Source organism: Morus notabilis, unplaced genomic scaffold, assembly GCF_000414095.1.
Source record: "Morus notabilis unplaced genomic scaffold, ASM41409v2 Scaffold2035, whole genome shotgun sequence".
Classification (NCBI taxonomy): Eukaryota; Viridiplantae; Streptophyta; class Magnoliopsida; order Rosales; family Moraceae; genus Morus; species Morus notabilis.
Window position 1 is genome coordinate 539,868 of NW_010360448.1, and position 11,476 is coordinate 551,343.

General features: G+C 31.4%; 2 protein-coding genes across 2 annotated transcripts; one reads left to right on the forward strand and one right to left on the reverse strand.

Annotated features, from left to right (window-relative positions):
- Nucleotides 1–2,852: 2,852 nt before the first annotated feature.
- Nucleotides 2,853–4,188, forward strand: LOC21402892. The gene has a single exon (XM_010096465.2). It carries the CDS (start codon nt 3,251–3,253, stop codon nt 3,935–3,937), a length of 687 nt encoding a protein of 228 aa, XP_010094767.1. The 5' UTR covers nt 2,853–3,250; the 3' UTR covers nt 3,938–4,188.
- Nucleotides 4,189–7,637: 3,449 nt separating this feature from the next.
- Nucleotides 7,638–10,696, reverse strand: LOC21402893 (protein BOLA1, chloroplastic). Its single transcript, XM_010096466.2, has 2 exons — nt 10,197–10,696; nt 7,638–8,096 (listed from the first exon to the last, which is right to left on the reverse strand). Exons 1-2 carry the CDS (start codon nt 10,487–10,489, stop codon nt 8,087–8,089), a joined length of 303 nt encoding a protein of 100 aa, XP_010094768.2. The 5' UTR covers nt 10,490–10,696; the 3' UTR covers nt 7,638–8,086.
- Between the last annotated feature and the right edge of the window lie 780 nt (nt 10,697–11,476).

Here is an 11,476-nt window from a genome sequence, read left to right on the forward strand (position 1 = left end):
AATATTTTTATTATATATTATATTATATTTCAAGATATAATTACTATATAATATGTTTTGATTATATTATAATATTGAAGGGTAATTATGGAAAAAAAAAATAAAAAAAAAAGAACTTAGAATGACCATTTCTCGCATATGAGGAAGGAATGATGATTCACTCAAAATGGGTGAATGGCCATTCCTTTTGAATGATCATTTATTTCTTATAAATCCAACCAAACATCAAATTAGAATTCAATTTCATTACATTCCATTCCTTTCCACCCAACCAAACACACTTTTAAGAGAATCAATAATCCTTATTGTTATTACTTTACTTTTTAATCCCATTACTTTCTCATTATATTTCTTTACGTTTTTTCCTTAATGTAATATGATGTTATATATTTGCGGCAATTTAAAATTAAGGATAACTTTTTTAATAGATATATAAAAAGATAAAAACACATTTATATATGTACAAACTTTTACACCAAAAGTTCATAAAATCACAACGATTTGTTTAAAAAGATGTGTTTGTAATGTAGATATACCACAAAACCAGTGCATTTCTCCCAAAGAAAAATAAATCCCATTAGCATGTAAAGGAAAACCCCATTGATATATTCGTTTCTCTCTAGAATTCTTTGATTTGGTCCTTATCTCCTTTTATTTTACAATGCTAAAACGTTTTGAAAATTCCTAGCACAACAACATCGTAAAAAAAATTTGAAAGATTTTATTTATTATCTATTATATGTGGAATTTAATCAAAATTAAATTGACAAAAAAATTTCAAAATTAACAGTTTCTAATACACTATACAATAGAATATAAAAGAGGGTGGCTTCTTTACTCTCCACATCTCCCTTTTAATTATAACTTCTTATTAGAAAAGACTCTCATGTAAAATGACAAAAAAAAAAAAAAAAACTATTATAATAGACTTAATTACATAATTAAATTTTATTATAAAAAATAATTGATATTTTTTTTCCCTTCACACACCCTACATGTCATATTCTCAAACTACAAACAATTGCTATTTTGAAATCTATGATAAAACTTTAATTTTTTCCACTGAATAGCTATTCCAAAAAATTACATACAAGTATGTTAAATTTTCTTTATTATTTGTTCTATGGTGATTGTTCTTTTGCCTTTTCTTTCATTCATTTTGTGTTTTTTTTTATTTTTCTAATTATTTTATTTTTGAAAGGGAAAATCATTTTGTTTTATTTTGTTTTATGTTGCTTATAAAGTAGAATTGATTTTTTTTTTTCATTTTGTTATTTTTTATACTTATTATGATCGTTTATTTGTTTTTTTTTTATTTTGTATTTTAATCATACCTAAAAAAATATAATAACTTTGTTACCGTATATTTTATTTCTTGAATTATGTTGATTTATTTTTTAAATAGAAACATAAATGTTTGTGTTAGTTTTAACCACCAAACAACTGTGTTTAAAATCCACATTATCCTCGAAGTTGATTGAATTAGTTGTCTTTCGAAATTTCCATATGGAAGTTCTCAACGAACAATTGAGTGGGAGGATGAATTCAATTGATGTACACCATTGACGCATACAGCGGTCATATGTGAATCAAGAAATTTTATGTCTTTGTTGGTGGTCTATTGTGGTAATAATGACAACAAATAAATCCAAGACTTTTCTATATTTTTATCGCACCAAATTGGCAAGCAAGGAATTGCTTAAAAATTAAAAAAGATACCCCACCACTTTTTCCTTTTTAAAAATTTTTTACGGTGAAAAAATTTATTTTACTCAATAAATAAATAAATAAGACATGTTGTTTCTAACCGTTTAATAGTCAAATTTATAAATAATCGTATTAAAAATTTATAACGCAAGATATACATTTGCTCATCTTACATATTAGACTATTGAGATCTCGTTCATTTTACCGATTTGAGTTTATAATTCAAATTTTATTACAGTAAAAAACTCTAAAAAACAGTCATATCTAACTTTTTTGTTACAGTTAAAATTTGTTTACAAAAAATCACATCTTAACTCGAATAACGAACTAAACGGACTCTAAAAATGTAATCTAACGGTTTAAAAATAATTTTTACGGCGGAGAAAAATAACCTTTTTTTAATCATAAATGCACTATTCTTTTTATAATCGATCTAAATAAAGAATTACTTAGGTTATGACTGAATTAGGTTCATGGTTTACCTTCAGCATGAAACGGTCATTTTAAACAAGAAAACGTCAAAAAAGAAAGAAAGATTCAAAGAAAGGCCAGCAAAGGCAAGTAGTAATAATAAGTCTACGTGCCAAAGCAGGGACGCAAAAATAAAAAAGAAACAACGAAACCAAACCACACGATTTCGCTCAAGTCGGTGGGTCCAGACTCCCGAAGCGTTCAATATATTAATAGTTAATTTGACGGAAAGGAAAGCCAAACAAGAAAAAAAAACATATATTATTATTTTTTTATTTTTAAAGGACAAAATCCCCCCATAGAAATATTAAAGAAGAGACAGAAAAAAGTGGCAGACGAAGGAAAAATAAATTACAAAATAAAAAAAAAAAGTGTCGAGTCATCCATGAGGCGCTCCTTTTGGGCGACCTCCGCAATACACGCGCCCGTCACTGTCTCAGTATTTTCAAAAAAGGAAAATTGTGAAAATTTTTAATAAAATCTAATCCTTCTTTTTCTGCTCCATAAGACAAAAATTATATATAAATACCCTTACCGCCTCTCTCTCTCTAAACCCACGAACACACTCTTTGACATACATCACTGTCCCTCGGTCCTTATTTTCTCGGAAACTCAAAAAGAAGAGAAATCTCAAATTTTTTCTTTTCTCCCAAACACCCACCTAATCTTTTTCCTTCATTTCTAATCCTTTTTCTTCTTTTTAAAAAAAAAAAAATTTAATTACACACCCACCACCACCACCCCAACTTTTTCCCATCTCTGTCGCTCTCCTTGTCCCCATCTTTTTCCCATCACCCAAACAAATCTCAAATTTTCTATTATCTTAGCAAATCTAATCTTTACATATTGTCCACTATATAACCCCCAACCCCTCCGACCCACTTCCTCACTCATACTTTATACCACCCCTTTCTCTCTCTTCACACAATCCTTAATCTCTCTCTCTCTCTCCCTCTCTCCTTTAAGGACATAATCCTTGCCTTTGGATTTTTTCTGTCCCCTTTGAAACTAAGCAAATCACGATTTTTCTCTTTCCTCTCATTGGCTCTCTCTCTCTCTCTCTCCCCCCCTAATGGACAATTGTGATATTAACAAGAAGCGAGTCCGCGACGCCGACTTGGAAGCCAACTCGGCCGAGTCAAAGCGAGTCCGAGTCGTCTCGGAAGAGTCGGTCGCTGTCGTTGTGCCGTCGGATTCGCAACTCGTTCGAGTTGACTCGGTCAACTCGGATATAAACTCGGTCGAGTCTGTTCTTGACTCGTCCGAGGCCGGGCTTCTCCAAGACGACCTACTCAGCATCCTCGACGAGTCGGAGTCACCGGTGATTCAAGGCCTTGATTCAGTTATTAGAAGCTTCGAGGAAGAGATTTCCCAGCCGGTGCCGGAAATGCAGGTGACGTCGGATTCCGGCCAGTCTCAACCGGAGCTGGGTTACCTTCTCGAAGCTTCGGACGACGAGCTGGGCCTCCCGCCGACGGCCGTAGATTTCGAAGAGGCGAAGATCGAGGCCGTTGTTTTTGAGAGTTCATCAGACGGCGTCGTTTTGGATGGGAATAGCGGAATGCTTCTGTTTGAAGATGAGATTCCGAGTTACGACTCGTTCGAGTTCGGAATCGGCGCTGAGTTGGACGGCCGAAGCGGCGATTTTGGCGGTGAGTACGTGGCGTTGGGTGGTTTGTTCGATGGCTGGGATGGGAGTTATGAAAACGGTGCTGTGTCGGAGGTTTCGTGGCGGACGGAATCTTTGCGGGCTATGTAGAAACGTTTCTACGCTAACCGGATTTTGTAGGTGTAAGCTGGGACGTTTCGTGACATGTAATAGCTTTGTTTCTTTTTAGGGTAGGTTGTATAAACTGGAAAAAGAAAAAAAAAATTTGTGAAGTTAACTATAACTGTTCGTTTCTTTCTTTTTTTTTTTTTTTTTTTCCTGAAAATCTGATGAGAAAATGTTGATTTCGGAAAACCAGATACAATTTATGTAATAAGAAATTCAACCATATAATGTCTTCTATTTGAGTAATAAAAAATTGTGATGTTAAGGCTCGTTCGTTTCGCTGATTCGAGTTTAGAATTTGAGTTTTATTACAGTAAAAAATTCTCATAAATAATCATATTTAATTTTTTTGTTATAGTAAAAAGTTTTTACATATGATCACATCTTAAGAAAACAACACAAAAATTTATCTTTTAGAAGAAGAAATAAGGCATAATAAAATAGAGTAAGAATGGTGGATAAAGTATGAAATCTGTGTTGTGACAAAAGACACGTTATAATTTTATTTAAATTTATATTCTTTTATAAAATTTGAGTTTAAACTCAGAATTTAAACTTGAGTTTGAGTTCAAGTTTCTCTTTCAATTTGAGTTTATAAATTCGACTTCATGTTAATGAATAATATTTTTTTTATTTTTAAAAATATCATAATTTTTTCATTTTAATTCTGATTGAGATGATTTTTTTTTCTATGCATTCACAATAAAAAGACGAATAAAATTTTATTTATATATCTTATTAAAATTTTTTATTACTATTGAGTTTTTATTAAAATACTATCTAAATATAAATTTAAGTTTTGACTCATCTAAATATAAATTTAAAAAGATTATCAATTCAAATTATAATACAAATGTGCACATCTAAATACAAATTTAAGTTATAACTCAAACTCAATTTAAAATCATCACTCAGTCACTTTAACTCAAAAATGCAGAAGAACAACCCATTTATTTTCAAACCTCCGTATCGCCTTCATATCTCCCAAATGAGCATATGCTTACCAATAAATGATGTCACAAGCAAATACAAAAAGAATTACCGCCTCTCCCTGTGCGCAAATTTGAATTTGAATTTTTAAGATATGAGAATTTTTTAGGCTCATTTTATATTTACATTCAAATTTTCAGAAGTTTTCAAAATATGCACTTTTTATCCGAGCTGTGTAAAATATTAAATTTTCAGATGTAATCTAACACGGGAATTACGCAAGTATACCCCTAAAAAAGCACATAGATTTGCAAGAAAAAACCAGTTCTAATATTGAATAACAAAATTAAATGTAGTGCAATCGAGATCTAATTTATTTAGAATATTTCTTTTTAAGTTGATTTTTTATTATTTTCTTTTTAAATTCTGTAATCATGTTACATTTTATTTTAAATAATATGGTTTGTTAAGATTTTGTAGAAACTAAAATAAATAATCATGGTAAAAAGTTGGTCGAGGAAAAATTTGAATATTTCTTTTATATCGTTGCTGTATAATTTTGCAGAACCGTAACTGTGGTAAAAACTCATAATAAAATTTATTAATTTGGATTAAAACAGTTAGACATATAAAATAATCTAGCTAGTCATGTTGTAACATAACAAAAAATTTAGAACATTATAGATAGAAAATTAAGATTATTGTTATAATTAATACATAATTTTTCTATTACTAGTAAAAAGAGCACGTGCAATGCACGTGCTAGTTAATAGAGCATGAATTTAATTATTATATTTATTGTTTATTAGAAAAATAATTTTATAAGGGAGACAAATAAGTTCTATTAATTACCAGACTCTATTAATTATAATTTAAAAGATATAGAGAGTTACGATGATGAAGTATAATAATTTTAAAAAGTTATAAATAATGATAAATATTTTATTTGTTATTTGAAACACATAGCATAAGAAAAAAGATTTACATAAAATGCATTTATATCATTAAAAACAAGTATGAAAAAGAAACTTGATGCAAATAAATTTTAAATTTCTTATTAATATGAGGTTTTAGTCTAAATAAAATGATAAAATGATCATTTTATCATGTAATAGAAACATTATTATTTAATTTGACCCTTTTCTCGTAGCCCTAAGTAAAAGAAAAAAGTAAATAAATAATAGATAATAAAAAAATAAAAAGTACTAAAGACAAAATGAAGAATTTACTTTTTGAGAGTGCACGAGTCTAAATTTTTATCCTTTATTCTTAATAAATATTTTTTTATTAGTGTAATTATTTAACTAAAAAAGTTATGAATGAAGAATAAAAGGTAAAAATCCTGACCCACGAATTTTTAAAAAGTATTTGTTAAGATGACACTTAATATTATAGGAATGGTATTCATTTTCATGATATCATGTCCCTTTTATGCAATGTCCAGCACTGTATTCATTTTCATGCGCACTGGTTGGGGTATCATACTTACCCCTATAATGGAATTGCAGGATACACAACTTCGGATTAAAATTTTATGTCTAATTTTGATATCTTAATTGGTGTTTAACCAATTATATCATGTCACATCATTTCATTATAAACACAAAAGAGTTAGTTAAAAAAGCAATTCAACATCTCATAATAAGTACAAAAGAGTTAATTAAAAATCAATTCAAATTTTTTACATAACGTAAATTTTTTACATGACATGATATAATTAGTTAGACAATAATTGAGACACTAAAAGTTAGACAAACGATATGGATCCCACAACTTCATTGCATTAGGGTTTATATTTGCACTCACATATGGAATTGCAGGATACAACAACTTTCTACTGTGAGTGTAAATTGCCTTTCAATTAGGCTCTTACAACATCAATCAAGAGTCTGTCTGTTTTGGCTCTCTAGTACCAAATTATTGTACCGGCGACAAATTTCAATACGGGGTAGGAAAATCACTCTTAAATGTAGTGCTATTTTTATTACTATATTTTATGTCAAGGTTGTTTAATTGAGAGATTCGTCCCCTGATTCGAATCATGATTCGTAGTTCGTTACAGTATTTTCTCTCACAAAAAATACACGTAAATAAAAAATGATTCTAATAACATGGTTTTAATCCATGAACCAAACGTCAAATAAATTTTTACTTGGTCTTAAAGTTAGCATCAAGTATAGGCAATAGCATATGCAAAGTGTTGACATTTAAGTGAAATTAGTGGTTATATTGACATTTTCTTTAATCATTCGATAACTCAGTTTAACTTTATCAGTTCCAAAACTTTATGACAGAAGTAAAATATAGCATTTAAAAATCACATTATGTATTAATGTACAAAATAAAATAACAATATTTTCACACATTTTAATATCAAATATAGCAATGGAGATGCTCTAGGCTCGTGTTTAAATACTTGTCATCTCCCTCTCTATCGTAGTGCGACATAAGACTCAAGACAATCTCTACTTTTCCATAGGTCGGCTTGATAATCATGACAAGCTCATTGCGGCAAGCCTCGTGGAAAATCTTTTTTTTTTTTTAAACTTAATTTAATCCTGGTTGAAGACGGAAACATACCAGAGAGATTTCCATAGAGCAAACTTGAAAGTAGAGGCTCAAAAATAGATGACCATCAAGACCAAGTTCCAACCTTTTCTTCTTATTATATTTATATATATATATATATATATTTTTTGTTTCATTGATCAGCCTTTTATTCTAATTCCTTTTTTTTTTAATAGATTGCTTTCGTTCATACTGTTGTCCTCATCAATAATGATCATTTGGCTCTTTCTTTGTACTAGCTTCTCGTTAATTTTGGATTATAAGCAACTCTCTTGATCCCATTAAACAATCATTTTTGGTATATAAGAAGTATTTGTGAGAAAATCAGTGGCGAACAAGATCTTAATTTCATTACTAACTTGGCAAAAAATCAATCACCATCAGAAGCTATATGTATAACGCACTATATTGGTAAAACTCTGAGAGCAAAGCGTTGCATACCTTGATAATAATATTGTAAATATCTCAACCTAGAAACTTCTTCCCATGACTTTCCACTTCAGCTAATTGGGCGCTAACAAGTGAACGAAAAACGGAAACAGCAGAATAACAATTATGCATCCGGTCTTGCAACAGTTGGTGAGAGGCAACATTCTCAAACCGAGCAAAAAACCGGGTTCTTTTAGCTCTTCCCCATCAACTAGATCTGCAAGGAAAAAAAAAACCATTTGATTTAGCAATTCACTCACATAGAAGACAAGTTACACAGAGTTTAAAGGAGGTCGCCACCAAATCAGATGTGACCATAGTTAGCAGCCAGAAGCACGATGATGATAACACAAAACGAAACAGGATCTTCCTGAATAAGTGAAGTAAATAAATGACGACGAAGTGAATTTTACTGCAGGAACGTTTGAAAATTCAGGAGTTAAAGTAGACAATAGTATGTGTTGAAGCTTTTAACAAGACAATATGAGTAATCAGATAGTTAGAAGAAAAGTATTTACGGTATTTATGAACTAATAAAAGAATAACTGGATTAAATCATGCAAAAGGACTGAGACTGAGATAATAAAGCTCCTCACACGGGCTGCAATATTAAAGTGAAATTCCTAGCTATCCACTCCTAGGTAAGGAAACAATGCATGACGATAAAACCTAGTTTAGGATCATTCAACATTCATGTTCTGTCTCACCAACTGTCCAAACCCGATAATACACCTTGTTTTTTCGTTAAAAAAAAATCCAATTTACTGATATACCCTTCCCAAGTGCTTGAGGCTATATCTAACTAGTTTGTAGGCTCAAAAGTTGGAGGCCTAGCATTATCATCAAGTGATTCTCTTTCACATCATGCATATGATCTCAGAAAAAAAGAATAAAGTACTCTGATTCAAATAACTAGGAGACAGCAAATGCTACACCCAAATAATGAATCATGTTATTTCAACTGTTCTGTTGTCATGCAATATAACTCGAGTGGGGAAATGAAACAACAAGTGAAAAGACGAAAAATTCTCACCATGGCAACGCCAATCACAAACATAATAACCCAAAACTAGATTGTAACACCAAAGTCCATGAGTAGGTTAGCTTTTATGCATACTCAATTTGCTATTTGCTAGTTGTTGCTTCTCATATCATTTAGGATTAACTAGTTAAGAGAGATAAGGATAATAGTAGTAGCAGATGCTTAGTTAAAGCGCAATGCGGGGCTTTCACACAATATCACCAGAGTACATAAATTAGTCAACATTAAACGTACTCAAGTTTCTAATTGCTAGATTAAATCAGGGCTGTTCATTTCAATTAGGTTTTGTTAGTTAAGAAATTAAGATAATAGCAGGAGTAGACTAGATGATCAATTAAGCACATTTTTTCATCGGACTTTGACACAGGGGGCCGCTTAAGTGATACCATGTCTCCCTTAATTTATGTACGAGGATGGAGCTAAATGGCAAAAGCTAGTTTAGACAAACCATATTCCGAGTGCCACTTTATAACAAATAGCTAAAGCAGTTGGAGATGAGTAAGCAAATGGACTTGGCTAAATGATTACCTAGTTTAAGTGGTTAACACATTTACATGACTACGCTTGATCATGGAAACAAAAATTGTGCTTTTGAGAGTAAAACCGTAGTTGAGGGAATGGGAAGATTTCTTAATACTAGTACCATAAGACCGATTATCACGGTTCTTACGAGGTTATAATGCTCGAACCTTAGTCAGTGAAAGATTGTTGATTGTTTGATAAGTCTGTGTTAAGGAAGAAATATAAATAGCATGCTTTTGAACAATCATATGGGGCATCTGCATTCTTGGCAAATAAGAAATTCGCGTGAAACCATTAAATTGTAAACTCGAATCGGTGAAATGAACGGGGCTAAGGTTGACCTCATACTTTGCTGGGACTTCAGGCAAAATTTCAATCTTATCAGACATTTTAAACTGTCTCAAAACTGAGTCCCCATCTCCAAAATTCTTCCAAATTAGTTTCCTGTCCACCCGACTTCAAAAATCTCAATGAAAAATAGACACGAGGACCATGTGCTGTTTAATAGGAGTTAATTGTGTAATTTTACATGTTATGGTATGATTGTTAAGAAGAAGTTTACGTCTTTCCTTTTGCCACAAAATTGAATCAAATGACAAAACCAATTAATCACAATACTCAGAAACTTTTAAGGAATTAAGACAAAATTGCAAATGAATCAACCACCTAAGACAACAACACGCCAAAACTAAACTTTTTTAAGGAATTAAGGAATCAAGAAGCAAATCCAAAATGTTCAATTAGTCGGCTTACTGCTCGTCGGGAGTTTTGGCGACGATGGAGAGGGCGTGGAGACCGGAGTGAAGCTCGTCGGAGAGAGCGGCGTAGACCATGCGGTGTCGTTTGAGGAGGGTTTGGCCATGGAATTTGGGAGACACGATTTTGACGTTGAAGTGCGTCTCTTGGGCGTTGCTGTCTTTCATGGCGGCGTGCGAGGCGTGCTGGTGGGAGACGTCTTCGATTTCCAAAACAATCGCTTCCAACGCCGATTGAAGCTTCGTCCTCATTCTGCTCGCCCGACTCACCACTCCTCCCACCGACGCCATTTTCTTCTTAATAATCAATGAGAAATGAGATGAGATTCAATCAAAGGAGTTTGTTTAATTTTATCTGATTTTGATTTGATGAGCAAAAAGAAGAATTGGACTTCTTGGGATAGCGCCACAAACGAGAGATTGGGATTAAAAGTAATTCAAATTTCCAATTATTCCCATTTTGTATGAAAGAAGAACTCTTGAACCCTAAACTCTCTACGGGTACAAGGATTCAAATTACAGTGCTTTTCTTTTACATTTTTTAGTTAGGCATTCAGCGAAGATTTTGAGTTGAGTTTGAGTTATAATTTGAGTTAAAATTATACAGTTTGTGTTTAATTATATACATTTAAATTATAATTTGAGATAAAATTTTTTCTGAATTTGTGTTTGAGTTACTCAAAACTTAAATTTATAGATAGTATTGTAATAAAGGGAGAAAGATAGAAATAGTCCAAGACTTGAGATGAATTAAAATTAATAGGTCAATAGTTTACATAAGTTAATAAATATGCTAAATTACTGTTTTTGTCCATAATTTGTCTGGTTATGAACCATAACTGTTATTGTCTATAATTCACGGTTTTTGTCCATAATTTGTCTGGCTATGAACCATAACTTGATAAGTTTGTCCATAACTTCTCTGGTTATGAACCATAACTTGACAAGTTATGGCTTATTAATTTCTATAACTAAAAATTGGCCTATATACTTTCTTAAGCTTTTCATATGCGTGAGGTTTTATTCGTCTGTTCGTTGTCAACACATAGAAAAAAAATCATCTTAATCAAGATTAAAATGAAAAAGTTATAGCATTTTTAAGAATATAAAAAATATTGTTCATTAATTTGAGTTTTAGTTTCTGAACTCGAGTTGAAAGAAAAACTTGAACTCGAGTTTTAGTCCCAAACTCGAGTTCAAACTTAAAAGAACATGAACTTGAATAAAATTATAATTCGAGTTGCTTTTTTTTAAGTTTTTTAGGCTGTCGAACACATC